The 19,138-nt window shown below is 35.3% G+C and overlaps 2 protein-coding genes across 3 annotated transcripts; one reads left to right on the forward strand and one right to left on the reverse strand.

The window, feature by feature from the left end:
* Positions 1–254: 254 nt before the first annotated feature.
* Positions 255–6,328, reverse strand: LOC142987648 (venom serine carboxypeptidase-like). The gene is made up of 9 exons (XM_076136544.1): positions 6,168–6,328; positions 4,933–5,188; positions 3,978–4,158; positions 3,426–3,538; positions 3,070–3,237; positions 2,105–2,272; positions 1,244–1,503; positions 799–927; positions 255–546 (listed from the first exon to the last, which is right to left on the reverse strand). The coding sequence occupies exons 1-9, from the start codon at positions 6,197–6,199 to the stop codon at positions 351–353; spliced, it is 1,503 nt and encodes a 500-aa protein (XP_075992659.1). The 5' UTR covers positions 6,200–6,328; the 3' UTR covers positions 255–350.
* A 2,399-nt stretch (positions 6,329–8,727) lies between these two features.
* Positions 8,728–18,617, forward strand: LOC142987649 (venom serine carboxypeptidase-like). Of its 2 annotated transcripts, none has more exons than XM_076136545.1 (8): positions 8,728–8,781; positions 9,193–9,515; positions 10,370–10,488; positions 13,397–13,567; positions 14,981–15,148; positions 15,479–15,738; positions 17,718–17,852; positions 18,468–18,617. In XM_076136545.1, the coding sequence occupies exons 1-8, from the start codon at positions 8,750–8,752 to the stop codon at positions 18,589–18,591; spliced, it is 1,332 nt and encodes a 443-aa protein (XP_075992660.1). In that variant the 5' UTR covers positions 8,728–8,749; the 3' UTR covers positions 18,592–18,617. The 2 variants fall into 2 exon arrangements, with proteins under 2 accessions (XP_075992660.1, XP_075992661.1); XM_076136546.1 differs by having other exon boundaries at positions 9,196–9,515.
* Positions 18,618–19,138: the final 521 nt, after the last annotated feature.

Raw genomic sequence — 19,138 nt, forward strand, 5'->3', positions numbered from 1 at the left:
AAGCCACACTCGGTCGTCCAAAGCCACATTTAGAATTTTGCTCAGTATATTCTTGATGATACTGTCAATTTTGTCTTTTGTTTCTGTTTATCGGTTTCTATGTTTGCACATCTTATTTAGTACTTTCATATTTGTAGTTATTATTTAAGGGTGTGACTTAAAAAATGTATCATAGTTTATGTCAATTTTTAGTGAATTTCACGTAAGTGACCGAAGTCAATTAACTTAGAGCATTGAAAATAAAAAAAAACAAACCCTTTGGACGTATTTTATTTAGGTACCAAATAGCCATCATACAAACACCATTCCAATTATAAAATAAGCGTAAAGTAAGTTATAGTTCGCGTTGACTACTTGAGGGGCAGCTGACGTCTTCGCATTGAGTTTTTTTCTGAGTTCACAAGACTGCCGGTGTCTTCTTCGAGGGAGATGCCACGAGCGAAGGCAGAGATGAGACCGAGGGACGCGGCTGGCTTGTCAGCCGGTACCATGTGACCTGCGCCTCGAATCATTACTTCCGTGAGGTTCGCTGCTACTTTGTAGTACCTGAGAATGAAATATTCGATAATAATAAATTAATAAGCTTATTTAAAATTGGTTGACTTAATGCAGCGGATACTTTCGCCTTCCGAGCAACGGATTCCTCGGCTCCCGGGCAGGAATTCAATGTCTTACCCCATACTGGGCTTTCACAGTGGAGACTCAGTACCTCTCAGTAAATTTTATCTTTATTGATTTATGCTTACCTTCTGCCTAAAGGGAGTAAAAATACACGTGTACATAAAAGTCGATACCTACCCAGCGAGTTTTCCGTCGTGGTACCAAGGCTGCCTCTTGGCTGTTTTAAACTCTGATGATCCAGAGAATGCGAGTGAATCGTACGTATTAACTGAAGGATGGTACGCGACAATGATGTCTAGATGTCCGCTGAAAAAGATGTTAATGAAGTCAAAAATATTAGTGGAAAAGTGGCTCAAGTGAGAAGTCCCCGAGAAACCCATGAAGCTTTGACTTTATCCTATAATCTGGTTTCTAAATTTTGAAGCATAGGTACAAAGGGGGATAACTTTTTAAATCATTTCCCAAATATTACAAGAAACAAAGGTTTTGTGTTAGCAAAAATACCTATACCCTTTATCAACCTCTCGAATAAGCCACTCAAGAAGTTAATTTCTAGCTTTAACCATAATGGAGCTAACTACGCCTACGAATTTACCAATGTTTTACAAAAAATATTACTTACTTGTAAAGCATAACCTGATAATTTTCTAGCAATTCCTCAAGCCACATTTTTGCGCTGCCCATGAAGTCAGGCACTAATTTCCTGTACACGACTCCTATAGAAGTAAAGTTGGTGTTGCCGACGTGTAACGCTTTGCGGACTTGTCCACTCTGTATGTAGTTCATGTAAGCACCGTCCAAGCCGATGTCGTCTTGCAAATAGTTGTACAAGTTGGAGAGATGGGATTGTGATAGGAAGAGTTGCAGCATGTAGTTGTAATACTGGAAAAAAGAAATGCGGTCTATAATGGATGGTCTTTATAGTTATTTCTTGTGTGCTGTTGTGCAGTTGTTTGGATTATGAAGACAAAAATTGTCGTTAAAGTAAACGATTGTCGTATCTAGTTGCATCAAAAGAAATAACGTCGGTTTACCTACATAATACGATGTCAATGACACGTACTACCATTGTTTTCATTGTGCGAATCTCGAGTTACTATTAGTAGCTTGTTTAACAAGAAAACACATTGTTTACGAATCAATTTTGTAGTGCTAATGGTATGTTGCTATGCAACTCGATCATACGTAGACGGTGTTTTAGAAAACAAACTGAACGTGGACCTAGTGCAAAGGACTCTCGGTTGATTGTTCTACCAATCCGGCGGTTCAAGCGACGTGCCCTACACTTGAAATTGTTCAAGTTGTTTGGCGGCACTCATAAGTCATATCTGTTACTCTGGTAGTTACGGTCAGGTACACATAATTACGTAAAGCCAACAAATAGATTTTTAACATCTGCCAATAGGAAGGTCTTTGTCCAGCCGTGGGAGACATAAGAAGCCTGGATAGAAAAATCTACATAGCTATGTTTTGTCATACTTACAGCATAAGCCTTAACCATCTCGCCGTCGTTGATGAATTGAGTGACAGCAGTTTCCAGATGGTTCATAGAGTTGGCCACACTGTCGTCAACTAAACCTGTCTCACGCACGAAGTAGCTGTATCTTTGTAGCGATAGAGGGTCGATAAAACCGTTGCCAATGGCCAAGCCCTGAAATAAAATAAATATTAAACAAATAAATATTGTTGGACAACTCACACACGGTCATTTGGTTCCAAACTAAGCAGAGCTTGTACTATGGTAACCAAATAACTGATAAACATACTTATATACTTCTAAATACATACTTATATAGATAAATTGACATCCAGGCTCAGAACAAATAGTCGTGCTCATCACACAAATATTTGTCCTGGGTGGGATTCGAACCCACCACACGCGGCGCTACCGTTGTTGCGGCGAGGTGACCGCTTAAACCACTAGGCCAAACGTGCAGCAAAAATATCATTACATCTCACTAGCAATAATTAATTCTTTGCATGATGGTATTACTGATACTATTTTGGTGTCAAAAGTCTTGTCGGACAACTGAGAGAGTTATATTGTCCCAATAATTATGGGTCACTTTCATCCTGTCCTTGTATTGAAACAAAAATAGGGATTTTCGGATCAATTAGAATAATAAAGCAGAACCAATTTTCCCAGGTAAACTCGGAGATTTATATGAAAAGTATTTTTATACCAGTAGTTAGTAACATGAGTGTGATACTAACTTACAACCAGTTAATCGTAGTGTTACCAGGGGGTTAGTAATTTCTTCTAGTGCTTAATCTTTGAACAGACTAACCCCCGGTTTCTGAGTACGTTTCGCGGTAGTTTATATATTCAATAGCGCTTTTTTATATGAGTTTTAACGCTATTGAATAGATAAACTACTGGTAAATTTACCTCAGAAACCGAGGGTAATTCGTGTATCCGCTACTTAATGGGTCTAAATAATACTTTACCTGTAGATTAATAGGTTCATCTTCCTGCCTGTGCCAGAGGATTTGAACTCCGAGTGAAGGTATGTGTTTGCCGGCGTACGACTCTCCAGCGATAGTCAGAGGCGCCTTGCGAAGTTCAGGGAATAACGTCAAGAACTGTTGCAGCGCCGTGTATAGGTTTTCTCCAATCTTTAAGTAAAATCGAACACTTTAGATAGAAATCCGACATTACTCTAAGAGGTGACATTTTTATATATCTTTTTGTACTATTTCTGTCTCTTAATCTATTAGACAGTACATCCCAAAGTGGATCATAATTAGTACCTAAGTATTTATTAATCCTATAAACATATAGTAAAGGGAATACTTTGGCATACCGTGGTTTGGTTAGTGGCGTATCCTCTGTCGTCATCAGTGAAACTGAAGCCAGTTCCCACGGGATTGTCGATGAACAGCAGTGAGTGGTTCTTGCCCCATGAATGCTGGATTTCTGTATAGGTAATACAGTTTCATAAAAATAATTAAAAATTAGGAAAAATTGCGGCTAAATAAATTTATCAAAATTCTCTTTAACTATATAAATGACAACTCTCACACTTAGAATTGCTCTTATGTCGCGGGTACTTTTACAAACAAACAAACAAGAGACACAAAGTACAACTAAACCTTAAAAGATTATTTGTGGATCGCTGAAATAATTGTTCCGTGTGGGTATCGAACCCACGACTTCCCGACACATAGAGAGCGTCATGACGACCTTAAACACTGCACCACGGAGGCAGTAAAATTTAAGGAAAAAGGTATCAAAAGGTAACGTTAATTTTGAGTTAGACCTGATTAAAGAAACATAAACATAGTTAGACTGCGCAGCGAGCAATACACTTCGATTCTATTATCAAAATGTTTTTTTTTGCGACTAGTTGCCTTACCTTCTAAGGTGTCATCGGTAGTAACGAAGAACGGTCCTATTTCAGTAAAGAGGCCGTATAGCGAGGAGGCTCCCGGTCCTCCTTGAAGCCACATTATCCAGGGAGTCTGTTCTACGACTTCTGCTTTGTTTGACACCGGGAAGTACCAGAACCAAAGATTGGCGTTGTATTCTTTGTTGACCTGGAATGAAAAAATCATGAATAACAGTTGAGCGTTCGTAATATTGCAAATTAATTAGTACGAAACATGAGTGAAATTTAATATGGAAAGTAGATATACATCATGCGTAGCGATGGTAAGTAATAGTAAGCATCCGTAGCATTTTTTTTTACGTAGAACAACATTTTAAAATTTTATGCTACTTACCAAGTATTTATTATTATTTATTTAATTTAAGTACATATCTAGAATTAAATAAATACTTGGCCGTGGAACGTGTTTTAAAATTAATAATTTACATTTGTAGGTATTATTTATAAAACATGAATTACGATTTATATTAAAACCAAAAATAATAAAAAACGGTAATTTTTAAACGGTCTTCCAGTTTTGGAAACAGGTTTCAGACAACATTCCTAGTGCATTTTTTTAAATACATCATTAATGACTTGGCACAAAAATGGCGACAGATTTGGCGCCAGAGATTATTAATTATCTGGCGCCTGCTATCTTTGGTTTTTATGTTTTTTCAATTAGGTCCTGGCGCTCAATATTACCAAATGAATTTAACACGATTTTGAATTCAACTAGACATTAAGTTTATGTGAATTAAGGATTTAAAAGATTCTGATATCCCGAACTATCGTTTCAATTGCATTAAAGGGTTAGTTTACTTGGTTTTGTTCACTGCGAGATAACTTCATTTGAAGAACGATTTTTACAGTTTTAAATAAAAATCTCTAACTCTCTTTAACACGATAATCCCTTACTCCGTATAGCTTGATTTTGTCTTACCGTCAAATATCCAGCATAGCTGTCCATGTCAGGTAATAAAAACTCGGGATCTACATAAGCAGCCTTCCTGGCTTCATCAAGTTTCTTCTCCTCTATGTATGGAGTTAGCAGAAGAGGTGAGCCTGCATCAAAGGAGGTCCTCGCCTGGCCAATCTTGTAGGTCCTTTCCATGAAGGTTAGGATAGGTTCCGGCGCCTCTCCGGGCGGGAGGTCCGGTAGTGGCGAGCGGTCTGCACATACCGCTTCGTGGGCACATCTGAGAAAAAGAAAATTACCTAAGTATTATAGTTCTTAATGAAGCAAAAAGAAAATAGTGTACGCTCGTTTTTAAAGAGATTGTTATCAAGATAGAACGCGTTTATATCGGAAACTACTAGTCCGAATTCGATTTTTTTTCACGTTTCGGATGATTTTCTAAGATTTCCTGAAAATGAACACTCAGATTTTAATAAACAGTTGATGTGAAAACTATTGATGTGATGATACACATCATTAGTGAACAATAATATTAAAAACTTTGATTTACACAAATTACTCTGTCGATCTATTCACTTTGATAAAGCACTGGAGAATAATCGACAAAATTATTATATCACGGCAAATGGCTTTCCCATTAATTTTCAATAGTGTGTCAGCACTTAGGAAACGAAATACCTCGATTGTTTAGTCTATGAGTCTACGTCATGGCGTAGGTCATCCCATAAGTAATTCTTATTGATTGAATACTATCCGCCTAGTGACTAATTATTGGACATCATAGTTTAAGGTTCATTATAGTTCAAGTGAGTAATGACATTACGTACTTTCCTTACATGGACTTCATATGTTTAAATACGCACTTTGTTTACGTAGGACAATGCGCTTTTTTGTAGTTAGGGAAAACTATAGTATTAGGATAATCTTTTGTACTGTTTATATGCGTAATATTTAAGGTGACGTTATAATGTTAACAAGATAATTTATTTGAATAACGAAGTATTTTTCTTGTTAAAACTTTTTGAGGTAGTGAAACCTTTCAGGATTAAAAATAGGTATTCAATAACTGACAAGAAACTAATAACAAAATTAATCTACGAATTTAAATAATTAAATAGGACAAGTAATCAAAATTTTTAAATAGAATATTGAACAGACTTAAACGATAGGTAATCACACCAAAATAGATAGGTACGTAAATACGCAAATAAAAAAGCATTTCGCTAAAGCGTTTTAAACTAGAAAAAAAAAAATCTTACGCGACGATCAAAAAGGTCCAAATCCCAATCATTGTTGTTCCACACTAGTGATGTACCGAGGGGTGTTTCGCGTTTGGTCTTCCACCGCGGAATGGGCTGCGTGTCCTAGCCTCGGGAACCTTGTATAGTCAGCCAGTTCTCATCGTGCACTTGCTGCTTGAACTTGGATTTATCTCGATCTGTTATACAGGGGGCGTGAGCTTTTTTGTTTACAGGTAAATATGATATCTATTTCTGATTGCTATTTGATTATTACAGGTTTTTTATTGTGTCACGTCTTTGACTTTAATTACTAAATGTTGTGAAAAATAATTTAAAATAAATAATTACAAAGTAAGCTAAGGTCTAAAAAAAATGGTTGTAACGTAAAGCAACGTAATTACTATACCTAGTATAAATTAAGTAGGAATAAGCTTTGCCTTAAGAGAAAACTTAAATTTTCCTTGTCTAATAAGGATGCATCATTCGGATCAACGAGGAGGAAAACTTCACATATTTCTAAAGACTTTTTGCATGAAAATAAATGCCTAAATTTTTCGCATAACAAAGAACACATTACGTAACCATGGCCCAATTTTTAAATAAAATAAATATTTTTTTGATTCATTATTATATAATATCAAAAGAAAATCAATCAATGTTATTGTTCCGCGTACAAATGGGAACTGCCTGTATAGTGAGCGTACCGGCGCGGGGTACCAATGACCTGTTTAGCATAAAGACGCTCCCACGCTCGGATATTTGCGATAGATTCTTGCACGCTCCCCACACTGATTTGCTCTATATTTAGGATATTCGTAGTAAAACAAACATCGATACGATACATTTAAAAACGTGGTTATAATACTTAATTGCGTATTACGAAGCATCTGATACGAGGTAGCTGATAACTGATTTTCTCACGATCATAAAACGGGTTACGTTTTGCAGGGTTTTTTCCCAACACTATTAATTTTGAACGCGATCTCTTTGTAAAAAACGTTTAGTTTATTAAGCCTATGTTAATGTATGGTGATGATAATTTGTAGTGGAAGGTATGAGTCATCGACGGTTCTGTTCCACTGAGCGATATGTTAAACGAGCCTATTCCCACGCCTCGGTTTACAATTTGATTAGTTCACACTAAAAGAAAGGGAATCCTAGCTTAAAAAGTAAAAGTGAAAAGTCTATGTCTTTCTTAGGACATAAGAAACGTCCTTTGCTTTGTAAAGATTTATGTTCGAGTTGACACTTCTATAAATTATGGTATATCTTCTGTTTTATGTTCTAAGATTTACTTATAAGGTACATTAAATACATGAATTGAAAAGAGTAATAGTAATGTTTATGTTACAGCTTAGTCATCGCTATTTGATAGATTATAGATGCATTTACCTGCTTATATACACTCAGTGCATGTCTAATATCATAATTGCTTTAGCACGATATGATCATACAAATAATGTCCCGTACCTGGGTCTTCCACATGATATCATTCGAGGAAAATATTAATCAAATAACACATTTACTTACGACTTTCAAGAGCCGTTGGAGAAATAAATTCTTAAAATGAGGTTTTACTACTCCTCCTTACATTTATCTATTGTAGGTACATTGTATTGTATTATGTATGTATGGTAGAGCAAGAACTTTTTCTAACCCCGAACTGGCTAAATGCACGGTTAAAAATATTATTTTTCACAATGAAAGAAACATCGCCGAAATTCAGAACTTCCTGTATGATAAAAAATGTTTTCAAAACTCTAAGAGCCGCTGTCAAAATTTTATTTGTAAAAAATTATAAATTATGCATCTGGTGTATCTATCTACGTATTGGGGCCATGTGCAGAATAGGATTAGTAAAACTAAACTTATACCATCGTTTGATACAATATCGACGGGGTATGACGTAGTCATCCACGCCACAAATCCAAAACTGAGTATCAAAAAAGAAATTGATCTGCTTTAAAAAATATAATAGACCGTTTCATGACCTTGTCGAGAACTTGACGTGATCGCGGTACGATAGTATCGAAATTAAAGCTACGACAGAGTTTAAACCCTGAATAATGCTGTCAAGCCGATTCCTTATGCATCATCAGCCTAGCTTTTAAACCAACTATGTTGGAATCGGCTTCCAGCCTCGCCGGATATTGTACATGGAGCGACTGTCTTCCGGACCTTCACAGTTCAATTACCTAGATTTTAACGCCATATCCTTTGGTAAGACTGGTTATCAGACTATCAAGCTTCTGACAACTGTTAACGACCATGAAAGATCTTTGAAAATGGCAGCCGGGACCCACAATTTGACGTGGCTTCCCAAACACGGAGGAACTCGATATGTATAAGATGGTCACCCATCCACAGAGCAACCGCGCAGCTGTTGTTAAGCAACGAGCCTATTCCTTTTACGTTACGCGTTATTCCCATTTACCTCTAAGATCAACGTCACTACTTTCATATATCTTAAGGAATAAATAACATTACGTTACTATGTCATACGTTCGTCATCCGATTTTCCACGTCTTTTGTTATAAATGAGTACAGTCACGGTATTTAGTACTAGTTCATTGCAAGACTTGTTACGACTGCAGACGGACATGAAACGAGTACTTTTCGCCCTAGCACTGTGGTTAGTACTGCGAAATTACAAGTGATTATATTTACATAATGTTGGTGCATATTATCGTAAAAGTTTAGCACATACAGGCTGTGACTTGAACTATAAAGCTCTTACTTATAAAATGGTTGTGTTACTTATGAAAAACAAAACGCATTCCTTTGGTATACTTAGATATAAAAAACTGCATTTTTTTATTTGATTTTGAATAAAGTGTAATCGATAACAAAAGCATTGAATCAGAGTAAATTAGTGTAATGTTCTAAAAGTGTCTAATTGATATTAAACATTGGATTTAATACGTTTTTAATTGCTGTTTATTTACAAAATGGAACTCATTAATTTGTATACGTCGTTGTTATTATGTGTCTTGTTGTTCCATATTTAAGTGATGTTTTTATCATTCTTAAAAAATATTTTCAGCAGTGCATTCGGCCAGTTCGCGGCCATAGAGAGTTCTTGCAATGATTGTCTCATTCTCACACCTCACATCAAGAATGGCAATGCAAGTGAAGCGAGAAGACTGTCAGAAGTTAATTCTGAAGAGTATTTTGGACTTAAGAGTCATTCAGGCTTTGTGACCGTTAAGAAAGAGTACAATAACAATTTATTTTTCTGGTACTTCCCTGCTCCAACGCATGTGGCAGAAACACCATGGATTATTTGGCTACAAGGCGGGCCGGGAGTTTCATCTATGGCGGGACTCTTCGATATCATTGGACCAATCAAAATTAAAAATGGAACAGGTAATAATGCAATCGTATTTTTTAACAATTTATTTTTCTTTTTTCACATGTCACTTTAACCACGACAGTTAGATAATTAAACTATTTATTTTTCTTTCCTTTACCTGCCATGTTACTTTAACCACTACAGTTAGATTTTCCGCATGAAACGAAATAAGAAGACAAAATCTTTTTTTATAGTCATTCATTCGTTAGCTATACATATTTTCGCGAAAAATACTTACCATTTTATAACGTTATCGGAAAACTATTCACTTATTAAAAGATAATATTATTATCGACATTATTTATCCATGCGTTGGTTAATCGATTAATATCACACTCGGTTACATTTATTAATCGTTAAAACAACTTCTCACATGCGCGACTAATTATGACATCGATATGCTTCATTAAAATTTTTCACTTATTTGGTATCTTTTGAATCACTGAAAGGTATTTTTTTAACATTTTGAAATTCAAACCGTGAAATTATTTTGTTTTACGTTGAATAGCATCAGAGCAATGTTTTCTAACGCAAATGACAAGTCTAAGTTTTGTCAAAAATCTTGAGAGCTATATATCTAATCTATTCAGAATAAATATCTAAAAACTTTAGATAATCGCTGAATATTAACACTTTAACAGTACAGTAGTAGGTTAGTCAATGACCATAATCTATATATTATTTTACAATGGATAAAATGAAACAATACGATAGAATGACAGGATATTACATAGTGGCTCCACATTTCCTTAATTCTAGCATCACATATTTTCCTGATATGTCCAACTAGGGATTTTCCGATACACGCATACAATACCCACACTATAATCTACAGAACTTCCTTATTAAACTCAGTTAATTTTTTCAGTTAAACAGAGAAACGTGACGTGGGCAAGTGACTATTCTTTGGTATTCCTGGACAATCCCGTGGGAGCTGGTTACAGCTTCACAGACGATGAGCGAGGGTACCCTGATAATGAAGATGACGTAAGTAGCATAATTTAAATCTAAACTATTCCGAAACATCTTGTGGTTCTCATTTTGTCTAGTACTCTTTCCGAACTAAGACTGGGTAAAACCTTTTACAAGGTACGAATCTTATTATGTGTACTTTAAAACTGCCAAAAAAGTCGTAAGCTGCCGAAAAAGTAATATTCTTACAGCGATTCTTTCACATCTAAATAAGCCACGGCACAAGAATATAAGGTGCTTCACCGATATAGCGTGTAAAAAAGTAAGAATCTATACTTTATAGGTACTTTAAATGTAATTTACTTGTTTGTTTGTTTGTTTGTTTGAACGCGCTAATCTCAGGAACCACTGGACCGATTTGAAAAATTCTTTCAGTGTTAGATAGACCCTTTATTGAGGAAGGCTTTAGACTATATAACATCACGCTACGGCCATTAGGAGCGGAGTAGCAACGAAAAATGTTACAAAAACGGGGAAAATTATGTCCCATTCTCTCTTATGTGACGCAAGCGAAGTTGCGCGGGTCAGCTAGTATAAAATAAAGTAATATCATAAAACGATAATATGTCGTTTTTAAAAACAAGAGTCATTTTAGGGCATATAGATTTAAAACCACAAACACTAGGTAAGACCGCAAAGAACTATTTTAATGATTTGCACATCAAACTAGTACCTTCACAATTCCACATCCCTTATTATGAATCCATAGCTTTGCTCCTATAACATTAAAAAATAGTTGATGTCTTCTTAGTAAAGTTAAATCAGTAGTAAAACTAGTTTACGATGTTTACTTATTGCGTGGGAAAGGAAGACGCTACTGGTAATAGTAATTTTGTCATTAACATGACTCGCGAATATTTAAAGGTAAGTAACTTGAAGGAAGAGGACCCATAAACCATCATTTTTAACACTTTTGACTGCCTGTGTAGGACTGCTGACTACGGGGTTTCGGGAAGGACGAAGTACTATTGGTCCTTCTTATTTTATAATAGACTAGAGGCCGCCCACGTCCTCGCCCGCGTGAAAACCCTTCCCGTATAAATCCCGATCCCTCAGGAACTCCGCGTTAAATTTAGCCTATATGTGTTGTTCTGGATCTTCAGCTACCTACTTACCAAATTTCATCGTAATCGGATGAGCAGTATTTGCGAGAAAGAGTAACAACATACATACTCACAAACTTTCGCAATTATAATATTAGTAGGATATATATTTCTCAATAATAGCCTGTAGTTTGGTAATGTGCCCAGTATTTGCAAAAGAGTCACCCCTATTACATGGGACCGACATTGTTAATGGCGATACGTAAATGTATAACAGGCGTTTTACATACATATATTGGTACAGTTTTGGTCCACGGATAGCATAGCAATTTCGTAGACAGTTTTTCTAACAGATAGTATTTTTGTAATTAAATTAATAGTCGCTTATCCACATTTAAGTAGTCAAAGTTGTTTGTTATTTTTTGGGATTTTCAAATATTTTTTTAAGTAATTAGTATTCGATCACAACTTTGATAACGTAGGATCAATTAACATGTATTGCGTGTTTAGTAATTTTGATTTATTAACACATTTAATCATTTAACCGGCGTTAATATAGTCCGGAAACTTAGTAGCAAGCCTTGGCATGCACGATTTGTATCAATTTGAATTACTAGTGTTTTCATGATAAAAAAATAGCTGTATCAAACTGGCCACCGCTAACTGTATAAGCCTGCAGGTCAATTATGTTTCAAAATTTTCCATTTTCTATACCACCAGTCGCGAACTTTGCATACAAATCTTTCTACTAAGTTGTTAGACTACAACGTTAACATAACACCATGATTTATGCGAAATAAAACCAAAAATATATATTTTATTTTAAAATTAATCTATGTACTGTTATGTTATTAATTTAATAAACGTTTGACAAGGTCCGGGTTGAAATGGCGTAGATGTCTTTTCAATTTCGTAGTTAATTTTAATCAGATTTTTATTTAGATAGATATCAGTCGATATCATGGCATCAAGTCGTTGATATGCTAATACTTGATGGCTTCAAAATGTCCGTGTTGGCGCCAATAACTACCAGAACCGTTTATGCAAATGTGTATGTCCTACTGATATTTTATATATTATGAGAAAGTTTTGTCAGGATGTAGGTACGTATGTTTGATATCCTTTCATGAAAAAACTGCAGTAGCTCGATTTTCTACATTTGACATAGAATTTGACATTTAAAATGTACTGGACAATTAGTTCTTACGCCACCCACCAGAAGCGTTGCTTAAGTTTTTATTTTTACACAAAATTTCTTGATAGCTGGCCAGCTGTCGAGAATGTTGTGAAAACGGACAAATAAACTCCATGCGGACGAAGTCGCGGGCGTTCGCTAGTTAGATAATAAAAATTCTGTTAGAATCAGTATAAATGCAAATATACCAGTTGAAAAGCTATCTTCTAAACTGGTATCTATTTTTCGCTAGAACGGTGCAATTTTAAAATCCGCTATGAATAAGTGCATTGCCCGGTTTAGCACTGTTGCAACCATTTGTATGTTAAAATTGTATTAGTTGATGATGTATTAGCTATATGTGATTTTCGACTTTTAAAAACGATACAATAAAAAAAAAATATTATACTCCTAATAACTCACCACAGTCTCCACCTCTGTGGTAGACCACTAAGTGATCACGAGGTCACGAATTCGATTTCCGAGTTGGGAAAAATACTATTGTGTTTATATTTTCTGTAAGAAAGAAGCCTGGGTTTTGTTAGCTAGCTTTCTTTGTTGTAGCTTTCTTGTTATATTCAGCGTAGGCTTGTACCGCCGCCCCTACCGCATGGAAACCTAGTCTATGGGTCGGTCGTCCAAATGAAAACGAAACCTTCGAGCATAACAGAAATAATGAAAAAATAACATAATTTATTAATTACAGATTGGAGCACAAATGCTGGAGTTCGTTCTTCAATTCTTGGAGATGTTCCCGGAGCTACGATCAGCGCCGCTGTTTATCGCCGGCCAGTCTTACGCCGGGAAGTACGTGCCTGCTCTCGGCATTCAGATTCACAGATACAACCAGAATGCCAGTGAGCCTATTAACATGAGAGTGAGTTTTTAACTACAAAAGCTAATTTTAATTAAAATTATTTTTATTCGCAGAATATATTAGGTCGCGGAAAAAGTCTTTTCGCATTATAGTATGTATGAACTTGTAATAAAATCTCTTTAGTTTCAAGAATCACAAAATAAAATGAGTACACGGTTCATTAGGTTTCTTTCAGTGACTTCGTGAGGTACCCAAATATCGAGCTTTTTTGTGTAGAGAAAAGATTTTATTACAAGTTCGTCTTTTCGCATTATAGTAGATATGTAATATGTATGAATACATACTACAATGCGAAAAGACATTTTTCCCCGACCTAATATATGGTACAAAAGGCGGTTAACAAAATAATATAGTATGACATATTTTGTCAATAAGCAGACATGTTAATATTAGGCATACATTAAACATAAGTAAATCTGATACTTATTAGAATTCTCATCATATTTGGAGTTGTTAAGTTAAACATTTAATTCTGTATCGAATGTAAAGCTAGAAAAGTGGTAACTTCTGATTTTTATATTAAAAGTTTCGTTTTAAAAGAAATAGCCTCTGAGTATGTGTCCCATATGTAATAATGGATGCCTGAGGTATTTTAGTTCTTGACATGACTCGTGATTGTTTTAGTATTTCATCGAGGAGAGAACCGACTTGAATACTTACATCAATAGGTCAATAATTTACGCATTTCGTAAAACATTCATAAAATTTTTCAAGATTTGTTTTAACATTTTTTGTAAAAGCATGATTCCATTACAAAAACATTGATTTTTCACGCAATGGTAAATTATTTTATGATAATACTACATTGTTTATATAACATCTGCATAATAACATATGAAAATGAAAAAAAAAAAACTTCCTTTGATGCTTTTTACTAGGTTTTATTTAAGTGATGCAATCTATTAAGTTAAAATATGCAACGTATTAAGTTAAAATCTGGACAGAAATGGGGTAAAACGAGGACTATCTTCAGGACCACCAGGCGCGTTTTAGTCAAACTTTCGTTCAAAATACTATATGTTTTTGATGAAATATTTACTAAGAGGAAAGAGTACAGACACATCTTGTAAATAAATTTCTAGAGTATTGGCAATAAACAGAGTATTAGCATTGCAAGAGATTGCCATTGAAGAAGAAGATAATATGCATTAGTTAATTAAACACCACCACTTTTTTCTTACCCTAATTCTTTTTTGTGGTCAACTATCCGAAATAGCTAGATAATTTGTTATGATTGTTTAGATGTAAAATTGCAGGTTTGGGAATAATATAATGTTAGACATTTTAAATGCAAAATTGGTAGGTTTGAGAATAAGTAATAGTAATGTTATAAACCCACATAACGTGATAAAATAACGTTTACCGAGTCAGCTAGTCTTTGTATCATATACTCACAAATATTCTTTCCACCAGGGTATTTCGATCGGCAACGGTCTGATTGAACTACGCAACGTGATGAACTACAGCGAACTGTGTCGTAACCTGGGCTTGCTTGATGGAGACCACATCGACCAGCTGAAGACTATGGAGGAGCAAGTGGTACAACTTATTGACAATAAACAACTCGTTGATGCTGCTAATGTAAGTTTATAAAACGTAGATTTTCTCTCGACTTATAAAATTGGAGATGTGGTTTTAGACTGCCTCCGTGGCGCAGCGGTTTATGGCAATAGGAGTCACCACGCCATTATCATTGCGTCGGGAGGTCCTGGGTTTGATTTACACACGGAACAATTATTTGTGCGATCGTCTAGCTGTACGTTATAAAAGTCTATCTCACTCCCTCTCTGTTTAATACAGCAAGTTCATTACAAAATATTCAATATCGTAAATTGTAATCTAGATAATTCGTTGCAGACATTTCCCAAAAAAGCACTATAAATTAAGCAAAAATTTGTACCCTTTTTTCAGAAATTCAACGCAACCATTGAATTCATCAAGAAGCAGAGTGGTGTGAATGTTTACAATTTTATCAAGGACCCGTCATCGAAGGCACCAGCATTTGAATCGTACATCACGAGCCCTGAGGTCAGGCAACAGATCCACGTCGGCAACGCTACCTTTGACTATAACAACCAAGATGTTTACTACAAGATGTTGCCAGACTTCGCGAACAGCACGAAGCCGTTTGTTGAAGAACTGCTCGAACATTATGGTGTCATGAGTTATAGGTGAGATGCTTATTTCATATTTAAGAGTTTCTCTAGTTAAAGAAAACCTTCAGCACGCGCTTGGGGCGTATCGTTTTCTTTTGAAAAATGTATCGTCTTCTACTACAATGCGACCACTTAGTAGAGAGCCTGAAATGCCTTATGAATGGTTTGGAAATTAAAGGAGCTGTATCAAACCGGTCACCGTCAGCTGCTTAAGGCTGAGAGTGGCAACCATCTCAACCATGTATACAGGGTGTGGCGTAAATAATGGATAATCCTTTACCAGCGGATGGACGACTTCCCGACTGATCTAAAAATTAAAATTTACCTCTGGCACAAGTATCATAGTTTTTGCGATTTTGGCCATTTTGTGTGTTTTTGATCACAATTTAAGGCTTTTTTTAATCCGTTTTTTGCAAATAAATCCTGAATAGATGTGCTATTGAATCTACAATCTTGTTTTGTTATTACTACTTGTTTTTTAATTTAAATTATGCATTCAAAGTTAAATTTTATAATCTTACACAACTTTCGTGCAACTTTGAGCACTTGTGGTGAAAAAAAAAATGTATGGTGGCTTTACTGCCCACGCCATAAATAATTTCTAAATTTTATTAGAATTCTTAATTGGTATAACATGCAGCATTAATACTGATTATTGTCAAAATATTACAATGAACTTAAATTATTAACACTTTTGCCGGTCGACTAGTTTAATTTTTGCACGCTAAGCGCGTTCTAGATTCAATAGCACATCTATTCAGGATTTAATTGCAAAAAACGGATTTAAAAAAAGCCTTAATTTGTGATCGCAGCATCAAAAAGTACGAGCGTAAATCGCTTTCTTAAACACACATAATGGCCAATTTTTTTTGCAAATAAATCCTGAATTGATGTGCTATTGAACCTAATATCTTGTTTTGTTATTACTACTTGTCTTTTATTTAAACTATGCATTCAAAGTTAAATTTTATATTTTTTCGACACTTTTGTGCAACTTTGAACACTTGTGTGCAGTGTGGAAAAGAAAGAAAAAAAAAGAAATACAAAACATAAATAATATTCAAATAATAAAGATAATTAGAAATCTAAAGAAAACTTATCTGTTGACAAATAAATAATTTTTCATCAAATTGTAATACATTATTTTGAAATAGACTTGGTAGAAGCAGCACAGTTCCAAGCTTTTTTATCATCTAAATAATCCTTAATAGTGTAATAACCCTATAGACATGAATATTTGAAAGCAAACTTAGCTTAAACGCGTGCAAAAATAAAATTAGTCGACCGGCAAAAGTGTTAATAATTTAAGTTCATTGTAATATTTTGACAATTATCAGTATTAATGCTGCATGTTATACCAATTTAGAATTCTAATAAAATTTAGAAATTATTTATGGCGTGGGCAGTAAAGCCACCATACATTTTTTTTTCACCACAAGTGCTCAAAGTTGCACGAAAGTTGTGAAAGATTATAAAATTTTACTTTGAATGCATAATTTAAATAAAAAACAAGTAGTAATAACAAAACAAGATTGTAGATTCAATAGCACATCTATTCAGGATTTATTTGCAAAAAACGGATTAAAAAAAGCCTTAAATTGTGATCACAGCATCAAAAACTAAGAGCGTAAATCGCTTTCTTAAAAAACACACAAAATGGCCAAAATCGCAAAAACTATGATACTTGTGCCAGAGGTAAATTTTAATTTTTAGATCAGTCGGGAAGTCGCCCATCCGCTGGTAAAGGATTATCCATTATTTACGCCACACCCTGTATAAGGCTCTACTGTGTCTGCTGAGATAAGGAACTATAGGTTATCAATAGCACTACTAAGTGGCCTCTTTGCATATATGCCTTTTAATTGTAAAAAGGGGACTATCATTACATCTTTTAATAAAAATATTTTTTAATAAATGTTCTAAGAAGCATCATATTATGTCGTGTTTTCTATGGAATTATCCAATAGGCTTAATTCTAATAAATATGATTGCAGTGGGCAGCTAGACGTGATTCTGCCGTACAGTCTGTCAAAACACATGTACGCGACACTGAAGTGGTCTAAACATGACGAGTACGTGCAAGCACAGCGCCGACGTTTGCGAAGACATCACAATGGATCCGTTGTTGGGTAACATTTCGATATCTTATTACTTTATCTCATGCTGGTCAACCTGTCGTTGCTGTTCAAGCCGCCGAAAAGCACATGACATGGTTGAACGACTTTTATACAAGCCTTTCGAAGCGCGGAGACGCTCAGTTGAAATACCGTCTACTACGAGACCGTCTATTCACAGATCGTTTTCCGACTTGTGAGCACAACTGGCTATGAATGTCGAACCATCTCAATAATAACATGTCGTGTATCTGTTATTAAAATAATTTGTATTTATTTTAATAATTTTGTATGGAGTTACAAATCCCGTGAAAGGAACTTGCAGATAATGAAAAATGTTCCCTAATTGTTTTATATAGAGCTTTATACGATCGTAGCCGTAGCTCGATTCTCTATCACTATCGACAACTGCCAACCGGCGAGCTATCGACATTTTGACATTTAGAATGTACTGCCAAAAATGTTTCTACGACGCCCGTCAGAGGCGCTGATCAGATTTTCATACAAAATTTCTCGATGACAGGTCGGTTGTCGGTAGTCGATAGTAATAGAAAATTTAGCTACCGAATATAATATATTCTTTTCTTAAATGTTTGAAACATAGCACTAAATCAAGCATTATATTTTCAGGTACAGGAAAGCAGGGGGTAACTTCGTAGAGGTATTAGTCCGGGGCGCTGGTCACTCCGTGCCAGCTGACCAACCAGATGTAGCCAAATACCTCATCGACAGCTTCATTGAAGACTTTAAATAAATTAATAAACACTTTTTATATAAAATACGTCCATTTTATTTACTTATATACTAAATAACTTAGTCTAATATTTACAATCGTGTATTATGCTCGTAAGTTTACCGATGTCAATAAATTATCATCGGATAGGATTTGCTAGCGAGGTTTGTGGATTGGCATCCTGTAGCACGATTCTTTACAGTCAGTAGTATCGAGCATCGAGAGTTAGTCATTTAAAATGTACTGCCAAAATAGTTCCTACAATGCCCGTTTGAGACGCTGATCACATTTTCGTACAAAATTTCTCGATAGCTAGCCGGTTGTCGGTAGTCGATAGTGGTAGAGAACAAGTTACTACATAGCGCGATGTTTTACAGACAGGCGTATCAGCCATCGAGAGTTTGGCATTTAAAATGTACTGCAGTAATTCTTCCTACGTCGCCCGCTAGAGCTCTGATCCGATTTTCATATAAATATTCTCGATATTGCCGGTTTTCGAAAGGGACAGATGATCGCGCGACTGTTTATTTGCCGAAAGTCATAAAAGTGTTGTGACGATAGTTTATTG

The sequence above is a fragment of the Anticarsia gemmatalis genome, chromosome 3 (genome assembly GCF_050436995.1).
Source record: "Anticarsia gemmatalis isolate Benzon Research Colony breed Stoneville strain chromosome 3, ilAntGemm2 primary, whole genome shotgun sequence".
Classification (NCBI taxonomy): Eukaryota; Metazoa; Arthropoda; class Insecta; order Lepidoptera; family Erebidae; genus Anticarsia; species Anticarsia gemmatalis.

Excerpts from the sequence above, each read along its gene's own strand:
- LOC142987649 (XM_076136545.1), top strand. The coding sequence starts at position 8,750 with ATGAAACGAGTACTTTTCGCCCTAGCACTGTG. Across the intron at positions 10,489-13,396 it reads ACCCTGATAATGAAGATGAC|ATTGGAGCACAAATGCTGGA; the intron begins GTAAGTAGCATA and ends TATTAATTACAG. Across the intron at positions 17,853-18,467 it reads CACAATGGATCCGTTGTTGG|GTACAGGAAAGCAGGGGGTA; the intron begins GTAACATTTCGA and ends TTATATTTTCAG.
- LOC142987648 (XM_076136544.1), bottom strand. The coding sequence starts at position 6,199 with ATGATTGGGATTTGGACCTTTTTGATCGTCGC. Across the intron at positions 4,159-4,932 it reads GCTATGCTGGATATTTGACG|GTCAACAAAGAATACAACGC; the intron begins GTAAGACAAAAT and ends TTTTCATTCCAG. Across the intron at positions 547-798 it reads CACGACGGAAAACTCGCTGG|GTACTACAAAGTAGCAGCGA; the intron begins GTAGGTATCGAC and ends TTTCATTCTCAG.